The sequence below is a fragment of the Scylla paramamosain genome, chromosome 15, assembly GCF_035594125.1.
Source record: "Scylla paramamosain isolate STU-SP2022 chromosome 15, ASM3559412v1, whole genome shotgun sequence".
Taxonomy (NCBI): domain Eukaryota; kingdom Metazoa; phylum Arthropoda; class Malacostraca; order Decapoda; family Portunidae; genus Scylla; species Scylla paramamosain.
Window position 1 is genome coordinate 23,318,463 of NC_087165.1, and position 25,550 is coordinate 23,344,012.

A 25,550-nucleotide genomic window follows, 5' to 3' on the forward strand; every position below is an offset into this window, starting at 1 on the left:
CTAGCCCACACCTCCTAGCTTACTTTAAAGCAAGGAAGATCTGCAGGCAGGGAAGAGCAAAACAAATAAACAGACTTTTATCATGCTATGACTTTCTCCCATCAGCAAGGCCTGAGGAAACTACCAATAGCCACTCAAGAACAATATGTATAATTGCAAGTAATACACTGGTGGACATAAATAAAAGATTAAGAGATGATTGTCTCTTTTTAACATGTGGAATAACAAAAACTGTTACTCAAAATTAACTTATGAATATTATATACAATATATTATTATACAGTATATTACATATAAGATAATAATTAACCTCTTCTTTTTAAGATATTATTACAAAAAAATTGTCACTTGAAATCAACTTTTAAGTATTATATACACTATTTATACTTAATCTTCAAATTCAGTGAGATTACACATCACAGCTGTAAAATATGTTATGGCATTCACTTTTTTTGTTTACCTTTGTATGCTCCTAACATAGCTTAAATTATATACTTCCTCCCTTGGTACAATGCTTTTCAACCTTTGTGCGCTAAAGCTTTCAAATGCTTTAACTCCTCTCTCTGGTGTCTGGTTGTGAGTATCCTCTTAATATTGGCATTTACATTGTGGAATTCTTCTCTCTTCTTGACTGCATACTGAAATAAAAAAGTAATACTGACATGCATCTCACATACAGTCATGACAGAAGAATCTAAATTTTCATACAACTGATCTTCCCTCCAGTCAAGTAATGGCACATAAAAAGTATAATGCTCAGAGACATTAACAATAAAGTTTATAACAAAAATTGCAAATTTAAACTTTTACAATTACAAAGAAATTTAATGTTAATTAAATTAAATTGTCATCTCCTTTCTCTCTATATAACCATATCATAACAATTCAGCAGTCACTGATCTGCTCTTTCCAGCAAGCTCCAGTGATTTCTACACATTTATCTGGCCCTGCTCTTCACCACTCTTTTCAGCATCCCTATCCTTTTCTTTGACCTCACATTTAGTACTCATGCCTTACAACCACATAAAATAGCCAGTACACACTGCAATTACCTCAAATATTCCATAACAGAGAGAGAGAGAGAGAGAGAGAGAGAGAGAGAGAGAGAGAGAGAGAGAGAGAGAGAGAGAGAGAGAGAGAGAGAGCATCATCAGCATTTGTCAAGGTCACTGGCTGACACATACAGCTACAACTCTCTCTCTCTCTCTCTCTCTCTCTCTCTCTCTCTCTCTGGATATAGTGAATTTTCATCTTTAGCAACCCACCCTCTCCCAAAATGTGTTCGTTACTGGTAAGGTACTGTAGTTCACAATAATAGAAGGAATAATCCAGGCTCTTTGGGCCAAAGACTGAGCCAGTGGTGACATCTAACACTTTTCTCCTTCTTAGATGACATAATGGGGGCTAGAATAACACAAAAAGGGAAAAAGAAAAACAATTAAAGTTTTTGAACACATCACTCATGAACAATGTTTATGCAAAGCACGCAAATGCACAACTGAGCATGAGGTTCCATGGATTGTGGGTAATATTTGTTTGTACTCCAAAGTATCATTCATGAACCATGCTAAAATACATTCACAAAACTAGTTCGTGAATCAATTTGTTCATGATGTGAGGCACTCATGAACCAAGGTTCAACTGTGTAAATCCCTACTGCAGACCATAACTTTACGTCACATTCTCCGTATCACATGACACCACCCAGGTCATTATACCCATCCCACCTGCTGCTGCATCATATTCTATACATTATGCCTTCACCTCAAGACTGCTGAGTCCCTCTTACCTCAATCTTTTGAACCAGCTCCACTTCCCACGGCTTATGGACCAGGCTGGTGACAAGGGAGGCACTGGTACCACCAACTCGTCCTGTGCGTCCACACCGGTGAATGTAGTCAGCAATGTAATTTGGGAAATCATAGTTGATCACATGAGACACCTGGAGTGAATCACAGAACAGGAGTAGAAATAAGAAAGACACAAGAGAAAACTAAATTATTATCTCATTACATATTACTTCTCATCCAGCAACACTCGGATAGGTTAACAGAGAAACATAACAAGAAATGGCCAAAGACAGATAATTAATCTCAAGATACTCAAATATATATCATGATACCAACCCTGTTTTCAATGTTCTCAAAATTAAATGTTTCTACAAAATTGAGATTTTTTTCAGTCTATGAAAGCCATGAACATTGATTTTGTGTATTATCATCATGCTTCACCTAATGATTCTCATCTTTTTCTCACAAAAACAAACATAAGTAAATAAATAAATAAATAAATAAATAAGCAATCCAACTATACTTATTACTCCAATGATATACCGGTACTCAATCACAACCCATCTTTCTTTCTCACCTGCTATATAATTTCTTTATTCTTCCACTTTTGTTTCATATCATAACATATTTTCAACAGCCAGTCTTACTTTCCTCTCTTTCTTAACACTGCTGGATGCTTTAATGTTACTAGATCTGATGGCAATGAACACTATCATGGCAGATCATCTCAAAATGAAGTTACAATTTTTTGTTACTGTCACAACCAAGTCTCTTCCCTCTGCTATGCATGCAATGGTATCACCATGCCTGTAAAGTACCCTATGATTCAGACCAGACACATTCCATTTATGGAGACATTTGTCAGAGTGGCACTGGTAATACCATCCCACTCTCAGGACTTTCTCTCCTTGATTTTACTTGCAATAAAGTTAAATTGTCATGCTTTAAGTCTATTACCATCTTAGTTACTGTTGGTGATACAGACAAAAAATAAAAAACAAACGAGAAAACTTCTCTAGCCAAGGCTTAAGACAAGACACCTTGCCAGCCAAATAGCTGCCCTCAAGTTATACTTTTGGCCAATGTCTTTTAATTAATCATAAATTTTGGAATTTTGTTATATTCAAATACAAGTTTTCAAACTTTCTCCATTCAATGATGTTTTTTTTTTCTGAAAAATGATCTTGTGCTGTGGCTCTGACAACAAACAAACAGACATAACAAGCTCTGTTAATGATACGGATAGAACAGGTCCTTCAGCTAGTGGAAATGACAAAACGATGACATCAATCATAAACCTATAACCCAGCACTCAGTGTATCCTGTGATATATTACAAAGATGATGGTCAAACTGATCACTTACGTATCTCTTTTTCAAAGCAACATCATAGAACTTTTATACAGCACCATTTTTGTGCTACAAATTCACTACATATAGACAGGAATGTTTTGGTGACTATAAACCTAAATGAAGTAATTCATACGATACAGTTCACTGGCAACCATTATATACTTTTGATTCTTTTTACTTTTCAGGTCTAAATTCCTTCTTTATAACTCAGCATGGAAAATCAGGTCAAGTTAATAAGGGTAACAGTAATAATTATCACAGCATTGATCTTCAAATGATTGTTTCTGATTACCTACCTTACATGTATCAAGGCCACGAGATGTGAGATCAGTGCAGGAGAGAGCTTTCACCTCCCCTGACATGAAAGCCTCATAATGCTTTTGTCTGAGTGCAGAAGACATGGCCCCATTCAGGTTAGCACAGGACACACCATTATCATTGAGGAGCAAGGCCAGCCAGTCAGATGTCTTACTGTTGTTGCTGGTTTAAAAAAAAGAAAAATGAATGTTGAAGGAGCATCACAAACAATATTTACCTTTGTCCTTTTTTTCCATTGCTATCATAAAAAGTGGTAAAGATAATTAGACAAAAAAGAAAATCATATAAAATTTTTCATACAAGAAGCCATTTTTCATAGATAAGTACATAATAACAATGAAGAAAAAGAATGAGAATTTCAATTCAAAGGAAAAAGTAACCACTTAAGTGAAATTAATGAAAACACCATTTTTTTTACATGAATGGTTTTGTAACCCTGAATGCAGCAGTATATTACATAATGAAGAAACAAGAAACAAGAAACAAGAAAGAAGAGAGAAGAAAGAAAAAAAGGAGAAAAGAAGAGAATAAAGAAGAAAATAGAATAATTGAGGAGCAGATAAACAGCAAGCCGGTCCCCTCAAGACGAGTAATTTACACCTTCCCATGAGATATCCAGGACTAGGGAACCGGAAAGAGCAAAACAAGAGGCCAGAACAACATGAAGAAGGGAATAGCACAAGATCCCATAGCCAAAACAACAAACACGAAGCAGGTCACTACTACGAGAAAAAGAAGATTAACGTGGAGTACTGTATGAAGGAGGCAGAGGAAAAGGGAAAGTGGAGCCTGAAAGGGAAAGTAAATTACCAAGGAAAAAAGGTCAACCAATGGAAATGTAGCAATGTCTACATACACTCTGCCTTGAAACTTGTCTTAATTTCTGATTGGTCAAAGATATTTTCTGAAGGGTCATATGTAGTGTCAGATTGGTCGAAAGGTCAAAAGTAGTGTGTGATTGGTTAGGGTGCATGAATCATCATACCTAAGGAGCAGATCATTGACAAAATCATGTAAGTATACACACACACACACACACACACACACACACACACACACACACACACACACACACACACAAACACGGTGTCCCAGAAGGAAAGTCATGCATTCTCATAAGTAAAAGATTGAGTCATTCTAAGTTGAAAATATTCTATGGTCAAATGCTTTTAATGCAACAATAATCTAATATTTTTTGGATTTCTACAGATTCACAAGCTAAGATACTGTGAAATTTTATGCACTGTTATATGTTGAAACTGAGAAAGGACACAAAAACATAAATACACATATATAACATATGAGATAGTCAGACACCTCTGCTTACCTGAATATAATCACAGGACTCCCCTTTTTTGAATCATTCTTTACTAATTCCATAAGTTTCTCCACTTTGGTATTCTTGTTGACCCTAAAGAAGCGCTGGGGCACGTGGCGCATGAGATGGTTCAGGTAAGGCGTGGAGACACGCACCACAGAGTCAGGCTTCACAAAAAAAAAAAAAAAAAAAAAAAAAAAAAAAAAAAAAAAAAAAAAAACATGAATTTCAAAACTAGGAAAGGGACCAACAAAATCTTTTAGCTCCTCTTAACAAAAGAACTTCATCTATATACAATTAACATTTACCCATTTGGATGATACTCCACACCATCCTCAACAAAGCAATCATTTACTTATACATCTTAAGTATCTAAACTATTGATCACAACTGTCATGCATGTATCCTCTCCTCCTAACAGTTCCACTTTCCTCCTCTACCTCAGTTCATGGTACTTGGTGTATCTACTATAGTTTTGTCAAAACCCATGTTATATTATTACTTTTGGTACTAAAATGGCTAAGCCTTCTTCCAATGCTGTAGTTGTTGAAAATTATCATTATTATATCATCTAGATCCCCTAAATCTAAAAATGTTTAATCAATAATATATCTCAACTCACATTCACAATGGGTTCAAGGATTTTAGTCAAGTCTCTTGGTGTTGTGGCAGCCACTAAGGTAAGCTGGGCCCCAGACAAGGCTTCTGGATACTGGCTCTCTCCTGCACCTTGTATCTGGTGGAAAATATACAACTTTTCTAAGGGAATCCTATTATACTCCCAGGATTAACAGGTAAGAGGACAGGTTTAATATAATGAGAATGTAAAAAAAAAAGTAAATGAAGTGCTGTATTCATGGAATGTAGGCAATGGGTAGGTATTGCTGACCAATCCAGGGCCTCGGCATATGGAATAGGGTGAGTAGGATGATCACTTCTTTTCTTCGCCACCTTTAACCTTCCCAGTCACTGCTGACCTGTGCCATTTAAGGCTGGCTGAACCTAAGAGGGGCAATTGTCCCAGAAAAATCCTAATTGTGACCAGGATTCAAATCTGGCACTTTTTGCATTGTACTTAGATGCACTACCACCTGAAACTTTTGTGGCCATTCCTTGCTTTGGCTAGCAAAACAGATACCTTTGTTTCTTTTAAACAAAGTGTTCTACTGAGGTGATGTGTAGTGCCTGGAAAATATACATGTCACAATTACATAGTGCAAGTGTTAAGAGTTTCACTAGAACAGTGAAATAAATGGTAAAAATATGCCATATTGCGGTGAAAAGACTGAGTGCACTGGAGAAGAAATGGCATAATGACAGACATGAGGATGTGCCTCACCACAAGTATGGTGGTGGGCCACCTTAAAATGTTTGACAGCACCTTACATGGTATCAAGAGACAGTCAAAGGTATATCCTCAGCCTACGCCAAAATAACTAAAAAAACAAGTATTATGGGGTGGCCCACCACCATATTTGTGATGTGGCACAGCCTTGTGTCCCTCATCATGCCATTTCTTCATCAATGCATTCAGTTATTTCACTGCAATAGTTAAGAATATGGCTTATTTTTTTCTATTTATTTCACCATTCTAGTGAAACTCTAACACTTGTACTATGTAAGTGTGGCTTGTATATTTTCCAGCTATTGAACATCACCTCAGTAGAACATTTTGTTTAAAACAAACGCAACCATTTTGTTAGCCAAAGCAAGCAGTGACAAAAGATAACTTTCTCTTTTGTCAGTATGCCACTGAATCTGTTATTCTGTGCTTTCAAAATCATATGAGGGGCTAACTTAAGTTACACATTACACAGTGATGAGTAAAAAACATCATCACCATCATCTTTCTGTTTAACATCGGGTTATCTCATAATTAAGTTACCAATTAAATGTTCGAGAATCAAATACAAATTTTACACCACCATAAACAAAGAGTTAAAGAGAGATATTTCTGCAAAAGTGATATGCTGTGGCATGCCTCTTACCGGATGCTTGGTCATAAAGCGGGTTACTTGCTCATTGAAAGAGTCATCAAGCAATGTGTCAGCCTCATCCAAGGTGATGTGAGTCAAGTGGTTCATGTTGTACACCCCTGTAAAAGAGATCAAACTTCAACCTTTTGTACTCTCATCTACACCTCTTATGGTGTTTATGTAACATAGGAAAACCAAAAACTTATAATGAAATGCACAGATATGAGAGAGAGAGAGAGAGAGAGAGAGAGAGAGAGAGAGAGAGAGAGAGAGAGAGAGAGAGAGAGAGAGAGAGAGAGAGAGAGAGAGAGAGAGAGAGAGAGAGAGTATAATAGCTGACAAGCATCTTACATGAATGTTGGACTGAGAATGAACTGTACCTGAATATTAAGTAAAAGTGACTTGCATCTGAGTCTTAAAAAGCTGGAGAGTTGTAGGTTCTATAGAGTATGAACAGGTAGAAGAACGAGTAGTAGTACTGGAGATAAAGAACATGTTACAGGGCAGTATAATAGTGGTAACAGTGATGTGTGAAAGACAAGGACATGGAATAACAAAGATAATTAAGTAAGTGATGCCACTTACACACAACAGCTACTTCTGTATGAAAATGAGGACATAAAAATAGAAAATATAAACAGTATCACTGTCAGCAATCTTAAATACCTGTGTCTTAGAAAGAATGAGATAGTAAGGTTTTGAGGAGAGGGCATATTCCATATAGGGAGACTAAATCTAAGAATAGTACATAAACTGACAGAAAGTTAAAAGTAGTAGTATCAGGAGACCAATTGTCCTTGTTGTGCAGACACTTTGATCTTTGTGGTTCTCTCCCCAGAAGGGAACTCCAAGGCTAATGTATTTTCATTATGTACTAATTGCATAGGTGTATGATGTGTTTATAGTGTAAAATTAAAAATTATATGTCTTGTTTAAAAAAAGTAGTGTTGAAACTGTTTTCTTTCTTGTGTTAATGGAATACAAAAAGGAATGAACAAAACAGATTAAAGACAAACTTACAACACAGACTTCTAGTATGTACCATTATGGGAGTGCCTTACAACCAAATATCTAGTTGCCTACTCCAATGAAATAAATAAAATTTCTGCTTCTTACATAATTAAAAAAAAAGAGCACTAATCTTACCAACTGTAGTAAGCTTTGACAGAGCACCAAAGCTTGCCACCAGCAGCTCTACTCGAGACATGGGTGGGCTCAACATTCTCTGCTTAGTTCCTCCTCCAGTAATCAGCTTCACTTTAATCCCAAGACTCCTTCCTATTTGTGATGCAACTCTCTAGGGATGGCAACAAGAAGGCTATAATCAATGATATTTCAACAGGAGTGGTTTGCATATTTAAATAATTCCTAAATCTCCAACATTTCTACTAACCATACATGGAGAGAGAGAGAGAGAGAGAGAGAGAGAGAGAGAGAGAGAGAGAGAGAGAGAGAGAGAGAGAGAGAGAGAGAGAGAGAGAGAGAGAGAGAGAAATACAAGAATATACACATAGGAACAGAAAGCTTTATGCCAGGCTTATAAAACATAGAAAATAAAAAAGATACCAACAAGCAATACACACTTGAATTTAACATTTGATATTTCCCTTTTCCTTTGAGAACACATGGTCCTCTTATGAGAATATACAAAGTTTGATTCTTGTAAGACTATAGTGCATGGTGATTTTTGACACTGGACATGGCAGACTAGGCCCTTGCGCTAGACACTATTTGTTGTTGGTTTCTCTGTCATGGTTATCTTCCTAAGGGATAAAAAAATAAAAAAATAAATAAAAATAAATAAATAAATAAAAAGGAACCTCAAATTAAAGCTATAACACATTCAGTGTTGAAGTACATGGAGACACTTCGAGAATAATCTTCTCCTCTAATAGTTTAATCAACCCATCTGAAACTTGCTATATTCTTTAAATTAACAATATAGAATATGGCTATACATGATAACAGTTAGTAGTCTGCACCACAGAGTTAAGAGTGCATCACAAAGTAAGATGCACTAGGTGGAGAAGATGGCACAGTATGTGGCTTTTCCACTCTTATTGTACTTTGTTCTGAAGTGTAAAATTCTGTAAAACCACAGATTTTACATGACATTATTTTTTTCATCTCCCTACCCACTTAGCAGAAATTACAAGAAGGAGTGGAGCAGGTAGATGGACTTACATGAATCTGTGCTGCCAGTTCTTTCCCAGGCACTATGACAAGGCCTAATGGGGAATTCATTGGCAGTTCTGAGAGCACTGCATTCCTCTCTTTTATTTGTTGCAGCATTGGACCAATAAATGCCAGTGTTTTTCCATTCCCCGTTTCAGCAGAGATGAGTGTGTTTTTTCCCTCCAACACGTGGGGAATTGCCAGAGACTGGAAACATATGAAAATAATTATATTTCCATAACCAAGAAATCTTCTCTACCGACTCCAAAATTGTACAACTTACTCCATAAAGTTCTAACAACAGAGAATTTCCAATATGTCAACACATTTCTGCACATAAACACAACTATGCACTGCTAACATAATGATATTTCATGAGAACTAGACAGTACAACTGTAAGCAAAGAAATTACTTGTATATTTGTTGGCTTCTCAATCCCCATATTGTGCAACTGAGTGACAATATCACCATCAAGCCCAAGGGAGGCAAAGTCTTCCTCAATGTCACTTTCATCTTCAAATGCTGGATTCTGGAAAACAATAATAATAATAATAATAATAATAATAATAATAATAATAATAATAATAATAAATAATAATAATAATACTGAATCAAATAAACTTTTCATAGATACAATTCCACTGGGCAATGAACAAAAACTCAGTATAACTAATTCATAAAATATATACTAATGTCTGAGTTGATATATTGTTATGCTCAAAGATGAAATTAAGGTAAGATGAACCATTTGCTGCTGCCAATGACTATTTTGAGATTCAGCCAGTCTGAGCAGTATGTCTCTTAACACTTATCACTACACCTGGTGTCTGGTTCATTTACACACTTCCACATAAAGAACTACAGTCAGCAACATTCACGATTTGAACTCCCGCCAACATGAGTGTCACATTGCACAAACTGGCAATTTGCCCCTTCTCGGTATGAAAAAAAATCTGCCAGGAGAAAATAACTACATGACAACTTAGGTTAGCCCCTTATATGTTTTTGAAAGCACAGAGTAATGACATAAGGGAAAGTTATTTTCTAGTGAATTTCACTAGAATGGTGAAACAAATTGAAAAAAATGCTGCATAACTATTGACAATGAAAAGATTGTGAGTGGGTTGGTGAAGAAATGGAGTGATGAGGGACACAAGGATGTGCCTCACCACAAACTTGGTGGTGGGCCGCCCCAAAATGTTTTTTTTTTTTTTAGTTGTTTTGCTGTAATCTGAGCATATACCTTTAACTGTCTCTTGATACCATGTAAGGTGTTGTCAAACATTTTGGGGTGGTGATACTAGTTTTTTTCCTGAAAGCACATAAGTGAGAAAACTGGCACAGAATATGAACCTGAAAAAAGCAACAGCAATATTGTAAACAAGACCTCAGACTGTTTTGTAGCACCTTAACTTGATCAACCAACCAATTTGTAAATAAACGACCAACTAACTAAGTGTGCCTTCATCATGGGAACATGACAATGATGAACAAAAATCAAGAGCAGCAAATAAAAGCACAACTTACTGAGCCATGGCTGTTAATGGTGAAGAAGTCCCCTGCTGCCTTCTTATGTAGCCAACCCTTGGAGGCCAAGGGAACAGCAGCAAACTTACTATAGCTCTGCCCCCAGTAATGGTTAAACCCAGTCCTTCTACAGGTTATTATAGGAATCTGGAATAACAACAAATTCAAGGGATACTGAATAATTAACAGTTTATTCTTAAGGTTCATTGTATAAGAGTACATTCTTCTTTTCTACTGATTTATGTACTAAAATTTCTTGTTGAGTCTTTACTTCACTATTATGAAGATATGTATCATAAGAAACACTGTGGAAAGGATGAAGCAGAGAACCAACCTAAATATGTATTGCAAAAGGGCACTAAAATCTTGTTTTGTGGGTTGTATCCTTTCTTTTTTTTTTCTTTTTTTTTCTCCGATGAGTTATTTTTTGTGTAAATCAGTATCTGCAACTAAACCCCAAGCTGACATCTGCTATGAAGGGAGATAGCTAAGATAAGGCATCCACCTGTATGCATCCACACAGACGCCTTGCCTCAGCTACCCTTGTTCATGGGTCATGTCAGCCTGGTACAGAGACAGAGTAGATCTTGACTTCAATAAGCAATTACCCTAAAATGCAAATAAAAAAAGATTCCTCTATACTGTTTTACCAAGTCTATAATAGTAATTTTGCACTGACTAATGCTCTTGTTTTCTGACTGGTCTACATATTCTGGTCTTGTTTTATTCAATCTTAGAATATCTAATTACTTCCATACTCCTTTTAATTTTCCAAGTGGTCTATGTCTTAGAGTCTGAGGGTGAAAATTTAGAATATCTAAGAACTAGATATTTACCAAGCATCATTCATACCATAACAAAGTATTAGTTACTAAACATCATGAAACTCTGTGAAGTATCTAAAATGATTTTAGGATTGGATGAGCACACCTTCCTTAAAAATCCAATCTATCATGTTAGCAAATCCTACTTAAGTCAGACAAAAATTTACCCACTTTCTGATTGCCCATTCTTGACCTCTGCATCTGTTGTTCTCTCTCTGTTCTCCTCTCCTTCAGTTTCTCTCTTTTTAGCCTCATTTGCATTGCCACAGGTATTTTTATCACAGAAAACTCATTCTGAGATATGCATCTTATCTGAAATTTTAAAATATATAAATGAAGTAATGCCAAAATATGTACAGACCAAAATATATCAAAGAGAAAGTGTTTTAAATGTTATTTATGATATGGTAGCTAACAGCTACCAACAAATATTCTTCACCTGTGCTATCAGTACTTCACATTACTGGAAAAAAAAAAAAAAGGAAACTTCACTAACCTGCAGCCCATACAGTGGATGCAGGACTTGCAAGCTTTGGGATGCCACTCTTGGTATACGAGGTTGCAACATGGTACACTTTGCTAGAGAGAAATCAACTTGCATCATTTGAACCTTATGTCTACACAAACAAAAATTAATCATCATTTAATCCCCCCTACTCCTAAAAAAAAATGCAATGCTGATCTTTTATCTTCTGTCTTTAAATCTGGACAAATTTGAATGGAAGGTAAATTTTCAGACAACTCCATTCTTCTATGTATAGTTTAATATGACACTACTTTATTCTGTTAAATTTTAATGCATTACTAATTAATTTCTACTTATATTTTGTGTTTCACTTATTTCAAGTCGTATGACTGGCCTTTACACAACTGGAAAGCAGAATGATAATAACTTGAATATGTTGAAAAGTTTTAATGAAGTTAATGATAAATGACAAAATTAAAGTTCAAGTAAAAAAATTATGTGAGAATCTTATTCTCACAGAATGGAGAAAATAATGTAATTTAAAACTTATGATATGTAATGGAAGAATTTTTCTCCTGAATAAAATGGATTTTATGGCAAAGATGGGGAGAAGGCTACATTTTATGACAAGATGTATAGATTAAACAGGTCATTCTGCCATATGTAGTTGTGTCTCCATTATGATACATAATAACTGTATTTTTCATAACTGTATCAACAGTGAATCTCCATCATTACACATTATGAATTAACTATTCATAAGAGCTCCAGGTTATTCCTTCCAACATTCATATTATTCTGTAGTGATATGCACTGTTAAAAGAATAATATTTTGCCAAATATGTTGAAGAGTCCACCTCACCACCTGTGTTTTGACAGTAATCTGTTAATGAATGAAAGAGATGCTGTGAATGGTCTTAAGCAGTTACTCATGATTGTTGCATAATTTAATTTACCTTTCCCACAAAAAAAAAAAAATGTAGTTTTCTACGATTTTTTTTTCTGTTTCTGGGAGTTTTCCTGATTGATAACAAGTAAGAATAATATATACACTATGTACAGGAAAAATATATAATGTAACAACTGTTTTTTTTTCAGTAATGATCAACACAAAAAGGCCGTTTACACTAGCAGTTTCCATAGCTAGTGTAAACTCCTTGCCTGACCTGGTAACACCAAGGAAAATACACAGCTGGGAACTCAGACCTGCCGAATGTTGCCCAGGGACTCCACGTCTCCACTAGTACCAAGATATGCTATCACTTCATGCAAACTGTTTGATTTAATGATCAAAATACCGTGTGTAGAGCAGCGTGGATTTTGTTGACGTCCTTGATCTTGATCTTGTTGCAACGGGATCACTCCTGAACCTCGGCAACTCCTGTAGAAGACAAGCAGAAAAAAGCGAACAATAGCCTCTACACAATAGCCTACATCTGGCACGCCACATTCTCTCTAGAAACTTTTTTTTATGTTTTTAATCAATTAATTCGTCTCAAAATAAGACCGTCGAAAATAAGACCGACACAACACACACACACACACACACACACTGCATAAGCATATATACAACGAAAGACCAGACAACACACACACACACTGCATAATCATATGTACAGCGAAAGACAAGGCAACACACACACACACACACACACACACACTGCATAAGCATATGTACAACGAAAAACAAGGCAACACACACACACACACACACACACACACTGCATAAGCATCTGTACAACGAAAGACAAGGCAACACACACACACACACACACACACACACACACACACACACACACACACACACACTGCATAAGCATCTGTACAACGTAAGACAAGGCAACACACACACACACACACACACTGCATCACCATCTGTGCAACGAAAGATAAGGCAACACACACACACACACACACACACACACACACACACACACACACACACACACACACACTGCATACCAATTTGTACAACGAAAGACAAAGCAACACACACTGCATCACCATCTGTACAACGAAAAATAAGGCAACACACACACACACACACACACACACACACACACACACACACACACACACCTTGAAATACCTTGAAAAAAACACTGAATATTTACTGGGAGGGACTGGAAGGGAGCATCTGTACAACGTAAGACAAGGCAACACACACACACACACACACACACACACACACACACTGCATCACCATCTGTACAACGAAAGATAAGGCAACACACACACTGCATAATCATTTGTACAACGAAAGACAAGGCAACACACACACACATACACACACACACACACACACTGCATAAGCATCTGTACAACGTAAGACAAGGCAACACACACACACACACACACACACACTACATCACCATCTGTACAACGAAAGATAAGGCAACACACACACACACACACACACACACACACACACACTGCATAACAATCTGTACAACGAAAGACAAAGCAACACACACTGCATCACCATCTGCACAACGAAAGATAAGGCAACACACACACACACACTGCATAACAATCTGTACAACGAAAGACAAAACATCACACACTGCATCACCATCTGTACAACGAAAAATAAGGCAACACACACACACACACACACACACACACCTTGAAATACCTTGAAAAAAAACACTGAATATTTACTGGGAGGGACTGGAAGGGAGTTAGGGAAGGTACCACTCTCATGACGTCACGGCTGGGGGCTTGTGAAGTGACGGCTGGGGGGTTGATGACGTCACAGCAACCGCTATTTACGTACGTACGTATTTCATTTTGAAAATGACCCCTCTAAAAAACGCAGCTAGACAGGAATGCTTTATAAATTCAGACTTGCCACACATTTTTACTAGTGCCACAAATAACAACACATTTCAAAATGCAGTAGTATTAAAGATATTTAAAAAGAAGTATCTGGAAACTGTTGGAACCTTCACCCAATTTAAAATCGTTCAAATGTCCACCCATTCTGGCTTAAACATAACGGAAAATACTTTAAAAAATCTGAACTATTTTCTAAAACCATTTAAAGTGGGCTACAAGCACAAATAAAAAAATCTACCGAAAAAAAATTCAATATTATTGGAAGTTGAACACGAATAAAAACAAGTGTACGGTGCACGCATTTCACTGAGCGGGACGGCAACACACTTAAAAAAACACCAACTATTTTTTAAAACCAATAAGAACTTAGTACAGGCTGAAATAAAACATTTAGTTTTGGGACCGTAAAAAAATACGCCGAAAACGGCCCTCTTATTTACACAAAAACAACGCCAAAAATCACCACTTTTCACGCAACACACGCGCTCAAATAACTTAAAAAACAACGAAATATTTTTACAAACCATAAAATCTTAGCTACAAGCCGAAATAAAATACTTAGGAAATAAAAAAAAATATTGGAACCGGAGGGGGCTGGGGAGCCTTATCCAAGATGGCGGTGGGGGAGGCCAGTGGAGGGGACGACCAACCCTTCTCACTCATTTAAACCCTTCCCAAACTTAAACTAAGTAATGGCAGGTATATCTAACGAGCGGATATTAAAGCTTGGTCATGTGGCTCCGCTTTGCGACAGTATTGGTTTAAAACACTCACGAATAAGATTGGTAATGGCTGATTAATAGAGACAACCCAGATTGTTTACATTTTCATTAAGTTAAATTTTACGGTTTTTAATAACGAGACGAGGCTGACACAGGGATATATTGTGCTGGAGGTTAGATGAAATGCGTTAAAATGAGTTAAAACCGTGGATTGTTCAGTTATTCATTAAAAAGTTACGTTAAGTTACCTAAATTTATTCTAACACTTCCTGACCTTACTTCCCTGTGGTGGTGATGGTGGTGGTGGTGGTGGTGACCTATCTTCCTGCCTCCTCGTCACTATGGCTGGCTGTCTAGCACCTTCTCACAGCCAAACTTCTCTTTATTTTGCTTGTTTTCACCCACTGCTGCCTTCTGGTACCCACTGCTGCCTTCTGGTGTCCACTGCTAGAGCCCCACGCCTTCATCATTACCAACTAAAGAAGGTTTAACTCATGGGTAAGCCTTGGCAGCCACTGTGTAGGTGTGGTTACACACATACACACACACAAAAAAAAAAAAAAACACAAAGTCTGTCAGGCTGGGAGTTGAAACAGACCCGTACTAACACCACCTTTATACGCTACACACTGACGTCAACTTGTCAGGCAGCACTCCACACTCGCCTTTCCGCCCGGGAAGCCTCCCTCTATTTCTCCCCGCTTTCGTATCATTAAATAGTAAATAATTTCCGTACTTCCTCATTGTTTTGCAGCATTTTTTTTTCATATAAACATATGAGAATTGGTGTTTCCATGTGAATGATAGTCAAACATAAATAAATTAACATTATTTTCGTGAATCCTAGAAATCCACTGGGGGGGTGGGGGCTGCAGTCTCGCAGTCCCTATTGACGAGCCGCCACTGCTTATAAGTAACCAACATGCACGTACGTAGTATCAGCAAAACTCTAACGTGGTATATAAATGCTTGAAAAATGGTGAGATGCGATGAAAGCATTTTTACTCCAGGGAACAATTTGGACTGGGAGATATTTTGGTCCTGTTCCGGGTTCAAATTGTTCCCGGGAGAGCTTTTGACCTGGGAGCGACTTGACACAACACCGGGCCGAATCAAGGAGGCTTTCTCGCCAATCCTGGAGCCGAACCCAAGTCAGGCGAACTTGTTGTTTGGCGAGGTGAGGATAGACACACAGGATTTGATTAGCGACTTTATTGTAACAGTCGGCGATGCTTGCTCCTTCATTTCTTTTGACATGAAGTGCTGAAGTTATCTGCTACATAGGAAGGTTTGACAAAGTAAGTAAGTGAAGGATGGCTGTGGTCAACAGCCTTGCTATTTGATTACGACTTTTTGAGTGGTCCACTTGCCTTCTGACAGTCTGTTTTGCTCTTGGCGACTGAGGGGTTTGATTTGGCAAATTAATTTCACTTTTTTGCTATCTTTTTTTGTTTCCTTATCCTGAACAAGCTTGGGGGCCTGGTGAGAATCCGGGGTTTGGGTACTGGACCTAATGCGTCAGACCAAATGCACCGCCAGCCTAGTGTGAATACACCAGCTTTGGTAAATTTATATTCTTTCACCTTTCTAACATTTTTTTTTTTTCAGACGAGACTACATTTTTTTTTCTGGTAGATTATGATGTGCTTTGAATGAATCTAGTAACCAAATGTTTTTTTCTTATATACTCACCCCCCACACACATGTAAACAAACAGAAACTCATAAAAAAAAAAAAAATTCACTAAACCTAACTTAACCTAATTAAACCTAAACTAAATCGAACCTACCTTAACATTAAATCTGATAAAAATGAATATCTCAGGAATGAACAATTTGCTATGGTAAAGATACAAATCACTGTGTTATATGTGACCTAAGTACTTCGCTTAGAACTTTTTTTTACCATGAGCCAGTTGAATATGTATGTTAATACTCCATCTTTGTGGTCTGAATGCACCAACTGCTTAGTCCGAATGAATCCTTCTTCAGCTATGGGCCCAGGTGCAATTCATCCAGCTTTACTTTAGAACTGTTCTAGCATCCTGGCTTACCCTCTATATTTATTTTTTACTAAATAATTTCTTGCTTCACTAAAAAGGGGACAGCTTTATATTCTCTTCACTGTTCACCCTATCACTGTGGCCAAACCACATCATTGTACAGTGGAACCCTGGTCTTCGAACTTAATTAGTTTCTGAATGCTGTTCGAAATCTGAAACTGTTTTCCCCATAGGAATCATTGTAAAACAGATTAATCTGTTCTCAGACACCCATCCACTGTGTCTTAGCAGGTAATGACCGAAGCTCCCACTGCTAAGATGGCCGCTCTACACCATCTCCAGCTTAGGCATTTTTTATCCAGAAAGGATGTATTGAATGAACTTAGTGATACAGAACTCATCAGAAAATATTCTTTAGACCATGCTGGCATTCTCTTTGTCATTGATCAAGTTAGAGAAGCCTTACATAGTGACACAGGAGCAACCCACTCACTGCCAAAATAAAATCATAACACTTAGACATCTTGCTGCTGGGAAAACCTACTGTGAAAATGCAGTTGTGCTGTAGTGATGGCATTGTGGGTCACAGAGGGAGCCACAGAAAGCTCAGGACTACTGAGCGCTGAACCTTGTTTGTTTACATCGAGGTTCTTCAGTGGGATTGCATTTAATTTATTTCAAAGATTAAATTGCTGTCTTACCTTCTGTGTCTCTCCCCCAAATATATAAAAACAAGGAATCAATTTATAGGAACTATAAATTAGTAATAAATGGTAGCTTTTGTTATGTCTTGTGATATTTGAAATCAAGAAACTTTGTTCGAAAACCGAATTATGGTACGGCAACCAAAGCAATTGTAAGTTAAAATTTTTGTTCGAAAACCGAGTTGTTCAGAAAGGGAGACGTTCGGTAACCGAGGTTCCACTGTATTTCTTTTCACCTGTTCCACCACTCCACATTTCATTCTACTTGCACAGGCGTTCATACCTCATCTGAATTCCATATATGGTAATTAAATCCTTGGATTTTGAAATCATGTAACTTTTCTTTTTCATTAATTTTTCACTAGGCATTTCTTGAATCAGACATTTTTAGCTGTAAGATGGTTTTGCTATATTAATTTACTGAAAAAGCGATCATTACTTTGTAGTTGTATTAGATAGATCGTGTTTATTTTTTTCATACTATTATTGTTTTTTTGTTTATTTATTTATTTATTTATTTATTTTATTTTATTTTATTTTTCAGATATTGCTGTGTTGTTTCTTCAACCATGGATTTTTCAGGAGTTCAGTTTGGGGATGAAATGTTAGGTGAGTCCATTTCAGTTGCTTGTATGGTTCACTTACACAATAAATTCACACCTATTTTAAATTTATGCAGTTTTTATTCAATTGATATAACTAAATCCAGATTATCATTGCAACATTTAAATGAACTAGATGACGGATCCCTTGGTGATGTCTGTGGAGGGAGTGAGAAGTCAGATAGATAGATAGATAGATAAAAGATATGTAATGCAATGAATGGGCTATGATATTTTGATGTCCTTAAAGGTCATTTTGATGAATTTTAGGCTTCCTTCACACAGTGCCATGAAGTTTTTTTGTGGTGCTACCATGGCGGTGTGGTAGTTTTTCCTGTGGCAAGTGAGGAAGACACATAACGAACAATGCTGAGTCTTGGGGCCTAGGTCAGTGGGGTCGGTGTCTTGGGCACATAATGAACATCAGATATCAGGGACAATGGAGTCAATGCCTTGTTTACAAAATGAACAAAGCCAGATGCACAATTCTGGGTCATTGGGGTCAGTATCCCCTCACTTTAAGTTAACACATTAAAATACCAACCCATTTCCTCTTCTCTATTCACAGTTTGTATTTTTTAACATTTTTACCATATCATAATTTTGTTTTTAATATTAGTATTTCAATCTGCAATCTTTTTTGCTTTGAAAGTTTTGTATTGGCACCATATGACTGTGATGTTGCAGCGCCATAAATCAAATCACTCAATCAATCAGTCCTGTGGATGTACACAAAAATGTCTTGCCTCATCAAAACAGTGTGCTGCCAGATGTGGTGGCACATCCATGCTTGAATAGTTCCATGTGAAGCACTGGAAATATATGATGGCATTGTGTGAAGGTGCCCTTATTATTATAACTGCTTCCAGTTCATGTATGATGGAGCCCATGTCACAAAGCAGAAGTAGAAACTAAACAGTTTTAGTAGAACAAAACTAAAGTGATTGTTTTGCTGCACAGTTCTCTGAATCTAAGAACTTTTACATTGTATCCCATTTCACTGAAGAAATGCTTGAATCATGGATAGAAACTTTGATCACTTGTGAAGAAAAATTCCATTAAATTATGGTGGCTGCTTCACCCTTATTCATAATGCATCTTTTTAAGGGAAATATCAGCCTTGTATACATAAAATATTGAAAAGTTTTTATTTCTGTTCTCTTTCAATACAGGATACAATGAAAGCAACACATTCAGTGAAGATAGTTCAGCATATGCAGAAATGTATCCTGGAGAAGCAGGGGAACCTTTTTCAGCTGGAGGAGAGTTTGCCCATGACAGTCAAGTTGGAGAGTTCATGAGTGGTGGGGAGTTCCAGGAAAGTCAGTCTGTGTTGGTTGATGGAGGGGATCGATTTGGTGTGTCAGCTGTTATAGTTGACCGGAAAGAAGAACTAGTTTGGATGGGGAATTCTGGGGTAAGTTCACACATTGGTCTTATTCTTATTTATATGAATATAAGGTGTCCTGGGAGAAAAGTCACATACTCTTGGAAATGAAAGATGAAGCCATTTTAAGTCAGAAATATTCTATGGTCAGCTGCTTTTAACGTTGTGGTTTAGAAGTTACAGGACATTTTAATCTGGATGTGCCGAGAGTTGGTGAGTGGGAGGGGAGAAGGAGAGGGCAGCAATGGTGGGGGTTGCCATCCTGAGGATGTTACTTGATTACACCAAAGTTTTCATAAATAAAGATATAACTGAATTTAAGAATGTAGTGTATTGTTGTGGCAAATAATAGCTAAAACATAAGGAACAACATATGACGATAGCAATCAGCTGGATATTATGAGACGGTCTGTGTGCAGCCACTTACCATTGATGTGTGTTTGTATTTAAATGTCCTGTAACTTCTAAACTATGTCATTATAAGCATTTAACCATAGGATATTTCCAACTTAGAATGGCTTGATCTTTAATTTCTGAGAGTATAATATATATCTCCTCAGAGACACTCTGTATATTTGCATGTTTGAAAATATAACTGTGCTCTTAGGCAAAAGTACATTATTAGATAAAAGTATGCAGCATCTGGCTTTCACCACTACATAAATCTCGCATAATGAAAATACTGATAATTAATTCACTATTCTTACTTTAAATACTTGTTAATTTTCTTTAAATTTTTCTACAGTACAGAGATGATGGGGAGGTGAAAGAGCAAGGGTTCTTAGGTAATAGGGTGAGGTGATGCCCCCAGAACTCATGAATGACTTAAGCATGTTGTGAATACTGATGGTCTAATAATATGTTTGTGTACTTCCAGGGGCACGTTACTTCATACCTCAGCACAGACCTGATGAAATATACATCTTTCCAAGTACATGCTACTGAAGAAATTCGAGACTTGAGATCAGTTGACCAAGGAATACTTGCGTTGACCCCAACTTCACTCAACCTGCGTACGAGACAGGGAATGCCATCCTTCACCCATCAGTAAGTTATTTATTATATTATGTGATTGTAATTAACTTAAATTTGGATAAAGAAATTGTGATTTAAATTAAGATTTTATTTTTAGTTAAGTAATAAATCTTGTTCTCCATTGAGCAGAATTCAAGTATTTTCATAGAAGAATGCACATTGCATTGCATCCATATAAATAAGATTGCCTTCCTACATTATGTAGCTACACACTGTAATGTAGGAAGGTAATTTAATTCATATGATGTAATACATGATGCATTTTCTATGAAAATGTTTGTATTCTTTGCCTCTAATGGTTTGCTAACACATTCTATATCACACCTAATAACTACTTTAGTTACATGTTTGGATTTTACTCTTCACGAGAAGTTCTACTTTATTTTTTCCAACATCAATGTCATTGTGTGAGAGAAGTGTAGTGTTTAAACAACATTTTTGGTAAAAATACATCTTTAGCATCACTTCATCTATTTCTGCACATCCCCTCTTTTTTTTATTATCAGGAAAGTAAAATGTCATCTTAATTGTTTTCACAATTTTTCTTAATAAATAAAAATGTAATATTTTTATATAATAATTGTGTTCCTATGTGTAATAAGCTTCTCACAAGGCTAATTTACTATATGACTAGAAATATCTTCCATATTAGCTTAGTTTACAGTGATTAGTTACTATCCTACATGAAATTACAAATTACAGAGATAGAATCAGTCATTCAGGAAGTTAAAATGTGAATTGATATCATAAGTGTTTTTAGTTATTACTGGTATTGCAATTGATGTCTAGTAATGGAAGCAGTCCTAAGATAGTAAATGTCAATAGCAAGATTGACATGTGTTAATGTGAGTACAGAACATATTTGTGTAAAGATAGATTTTTTTTTTATGTATACATCTGCCTTTTATTTATATATTATCATTTATCTTGCTCTGCAGCTCAGATTGCAGGAGCAAGCAGGAAAGTTTTTATTTGTAACACTATATCTAATATTGGCAGATCAGCTCAACTAGAAAACATGCAGTGCATGCTTCAGTTGGGTGGCAATTTTTCTCATCGCCTGCTCTTGGGAGGACACCAGGGATCAATGGTTGAGTTTGATCTCACACAAGGAAAACAGACAAGATGTGTAAGTGTAATGTATTAATTTTGATCTTTTTCACTCAATTATATTAATCAAATATCTATGTATTTACTTTTCAGTTTTTCTATCTTCATATCTTTCCATGTGTTACCTATGTGTTTGTTTATTTCTATCTGTATCTATATCTACATTTGATACCTGTTCCATTGAACCTATGTGGCATCTGATGGTAAAGTATGGCAGTACATTCTTCCTCATTCCTGCATATATTCATGATGTATCTTTTGATCCAAGTTATAACCTTGGCTCATCATGTACATCTGTATAATCTGCATACTTCTTTTTCTTACTGATTTGTATTTTTTATTCATATATAGAATTTACATGAGAATCAAGTATTAACTATTTTACAGGTACCAAACCATTTATCCGAAAAGTTCGAAACTGAAAATAATCAGCGGAAAAGAGATCAAAATTGTATTGATGAGATATAAATTCATAAATTTTAAAGGAAACTCACTGAGTTTGAATAAAGGTCAACATGGAGAGGTGAAGCCAAAGAATGCATCATCTTGTTGCCCCCAACCTCTTGTTCTTAAGCCCCTTCATAAACATCAGCAGCCATAACCAGGATCTATTTGATCTTTGTTAATTGACTTAAAATTCTTGAAATGTATAATGCTGCATATCATAAAAAAAAAAAGTTCACAGTGAAAAATAAATATGAATATGAAGGATAAAGGGATTTTTACTACATAGCTAAAAAAAAGCATGCTCTGAGTAATCACTGTTGATCCACCAATCTTCATCTGAAGGCAATTTAACATCAGGAATGGAAGCCACAAGAATATAAGCACAGGTATTGGAAGTTGAAAGTTGACCATGGTGTTTCCTTATCCTTATCACCTAGAGTGGATGAAATGGACTTAGAAATCAGATTGTTAGTGCTGAGACATTAGGGAAGAAATCAGATTGTTAGTGCTGAGACATTAGGGAGCTTCAAAAGGAGATTAGACAAATTTATGGATGGGGATGATAGCTGGAAAAAGGTAGGTACGTTTCATACGGGGACTGCCACATGTTGGCCTGATGGGTTCTTGCAGCTTCCCTTATTTTCTTATGTTCTTATCCTCATCAGTCATCTATTATTAAGTCGCCTTGCACCATGACTGTCATAACAATTTGGGACAAATAATCACAGATTTGTAGAAAGGGATATGTCTGTTGTGCTTCAAGTGATGTGCATCAGGTACACAAATATAAATCAAAATGCAGCCACCAAGTAATGAACTGTTTTAAAGCCCACCATATTCAAAGCTAGCCAGTTCTAAAAATATATTTCTGGAATCTCAGATTCTCTAGATTCCAAATACTGTAAATGTGCTGGTACCTGTAGTTAGCACTGCATCTCCTCTCTTCTTATTTTCACCTTTTATCTACATAGCAATTCAGAAACTAAATCAAGGATTTAATATTTGAAGTTCTTTCCTTCACTAAGAAAACAGTAGTTGCAGGATATTTTGTGAACAGCATTTAATGAGGTTAACTTAAGATTAAGAACTTAAATCTGTCATATTTTTGTACATATCACTGGCATTACATGATTAATATTTATTCAGAGTAGCTTGCTTTTGTGAATTCCTCCTTGGCTTGTGTAAGGAAGTAGAAATTATTTAAAATTAATGAAAACAAGACTCACAAAAGATAATTGCAGGAATTTTTAATTAACTTCATTTTGTTGCCCCACAGCTCCAAGTTGGAGAGCAAGGTTGTGTAATTCTGCGTGACCATCCGAGGTTTGTGTGCCATGGTGATCTCACAGGTAGAATTGTCCTTCATGATCCTCGGACACTGCGTCAGGAGCATTGCTTTCAGGCTCACACTGGGAGCCTCTCAGATTTCGACGTTCTAGGGAATTACATTGCTACATGTGGTTTCTCAAACAGGTCTGTCTGAAAAAGCTCTACTTTTTTAGGTCCTTCAACAAAGAATTTGATATTTTTAGGTAATAGATTTCCAGAATGTTGAAGGTTATTTTCCAAAACATGAGGTTTCAAATAATTCTTTTAAATAGTTTAATGGCATCTCTAACTTGGTAGTTCTTTACCAAGAAATTATTGCATCTTGCTTCATTTCCCTAGAATAATTTATTGAATGTCATATGATAAATCAAAAGTTATTTGGTTAATCTAGAATGAGATGTTAATGCTGTGTAACAGCTTTAGTGGCTTGTTTTTAACATTTTGAAGACAAAATTGGACATTTTTCTTTCATGGCAATTCACTTTGATAGAATAAAATATTAGAGCTCAGTTTCTCCCTACTGTCTGGAATAAGTGTTATATTATCAACAAACAATGGCTGACTAAACTCTCATCTCTGATCTTTGTAACTCATCTAGCCACTTGTCCTCTATTCCTACCTTCCCACTCCATCCATAAGGATGTTTATACAGTTACAGAGATTGCACAACCTTATCTTAAACTAACCTTTCCTAGGAAGTGTTTCCCCTTCTCTACCTAGCCTAAATATATTTTACCTTTTTTAACTTTTTGCAGCTTTTAACAATTCTAAGTAGCTTTCCATCCATCCCATACATGTAAAGTATCTGCTACATTGTCTTTATATTGATTTTATGAAATATTTTTACTGTGTACTTAAATTCTACATACAGAACTTTTCTATTTCCTAAATATTTTCTCATTTCCTTCAGAAATTTATAGAACTATTTACTCTTTACATAAAACAAGCCACATATTTAGATTTTCTTTGAAGGGTCAGATTCTGTATGAGATAAATTTCTAACCAACAGAATGGGTCAGCTATTGGGTGATCAGTTTGTGATGGTGTTTGATCTTCGAATGATGAAGCTTTCCTTGCCTCTGCGTGCTCTGGTACCTCCATTGCTCCTGAGATTTGTGCCAGGGCTGTCCTCATGTCTGGCTGTAGTGTCTCCTGTTGGACAGTGGCAGCTGATGGATGCTGGTCAGCCAGATAATGCCATCATGAGTATGAACTATCAGGTGAGCTGCTTGACTCCTCTTTAGTATTAAAAGATTTAGCCATGATATTTCTTCAAATTTAGAATTTGCCACTAGATTATTAAGATTTTTAAAGGACACTGAGTGCGGATTATTTTTAGATGTAAGTAATGAACTAAGTGGATTAACAGGGTTTGAGTTGGTGATTATCTTTAGGAAGAGAAACATGAACCTTGATTCAGGTAGAATCAGCAAGGAAGCACTTACTTATTTGTGATAAATACGGGAGATATCTGAGTATTTATATTGCTTGGGCGATAATTGTAAGATCTGCATTTAAAGTTTATATTCTTCTGAAGTAATGGTTATGTATTATAGCTTATGTTGTAACAATCAGCATGTGGTGGACCAAACAGACCTGAAAAAGCACCACTGCTGCTACTGCACCT

The 25,550-nt window shown here is 36.3% G+C and overlaps 2 protein-coding genes across 8 annotated transcripts in view; one reads left to right on the forward strand and one right to left on the reverse strand.

The window, feature by feature from the left end:
- Positions 1 to 127: 127 nt before the first annotated feature.
- On the reverse strand, positions 128 to 15,928 carry LOC135107707 (probable ATP-dependent RNA helicase DDX28). Of its 3 annotated transcripts, XM_064017892.1 has the most exons (14): positions 15,582 to 15,928; positions 13,046 to 13,128; positions 11,778 to 11,860; positions 11,453 to 11,593; positions 10,458 to 10,604; positions 9,343 to 9,459; positions 8,939 to 9,136; positions 7,901 to 8,051; positions 6,767 to 6,873; positions 5,401 to 5,514; positions 4,788 to 4,945; positions 3,439 to 3,622; positions 1,790 to 1,942; positions 128 to 638 (listed from the first exon to the last, which is right to left on the reverse strand). In XM_064017892.1, the coding sequence occupies exons 3-14, from the start codon at positions 11,847 to 11,849 to the stop codon at positions 519 to 521; spliced, it is 1,662 nt and encodes a 553-aa protein (XP_063873962.1). In that variant the 5' UTR covers positions 11,850 to 11,860; positions 13,046 to 13,128; positions 15,582 to 15,928; the 3' UTR covers positions 128 to 518. The 3 variants fall into 3 exon arrangements, with proteins under 3 accessions (XP_063873962.1, XP_063873961.1, XP_063873963.1); XM_064017891.1 differs by lacking the exon at positions 15,582 to 15,928 and having other exon boundaries at positions 13,046 to 13,220; XM_064017893.1 differs by lacking the exon at positions 15,582 to 15,928 and having other exon boundaries at positions 12,954 to 13,104.
- Positions 15,929 to 16,168: 240 nt separating this feature from the next.
- Positions 16,169 to 25,550, forward strand: part of LOC135107705 (PAN2-PAN3 deadenylation complex catalytic subunit PAN2-like) — a 29,724-nt gene continuing 20,342 nt past the window's right edge. Inside the window, exons 1-8 of one of the 5 annotated variants that reach the window (XM_064017887.1) lie at positions 16,324 to 16,605; positions 16,778 to 16,870; positions 18,558 to 18,622; positions 19,788 to 20,032; positions 20,880 to 21,049; positions 22,037 to 22,166; positions 23,871 to 24,067; positions 24,933 to 25,143. In XM_064017887.1, coding sequence (XP_063873957.1) covers positions 18,583 to 18,622; positions 19,788 to 20,032; positions 20,880 to 21,049; positions 22,037 to 22,166; positions 23,871 to 24,067; positions 24,933 to 25,143 — 993 coding nt within the window. In that variant the 5' untranslated portion in view covers positions 16,324 to 16,605; positions 16,778 to 16,870; positions 18,558 to 18,582. Of the gene's footprint in view, positions 16,236 to 16,323; positions 16,610 to 16,777; positions 16,871 to 18,557; positions 18,623 to 19,787; positions 20,033 to 20,879; positions 21,050 to 22,036; positions 22,167 to 23,870; positions 24,068 to 24,932; positions 25,144 to 25,550 lie in introns of those variants that run through there. The other 4 variants (XM_064017890.1, XM_064017888.1, XM_064017886.1 and 1 more) reach the window with 4 other exon arrangements.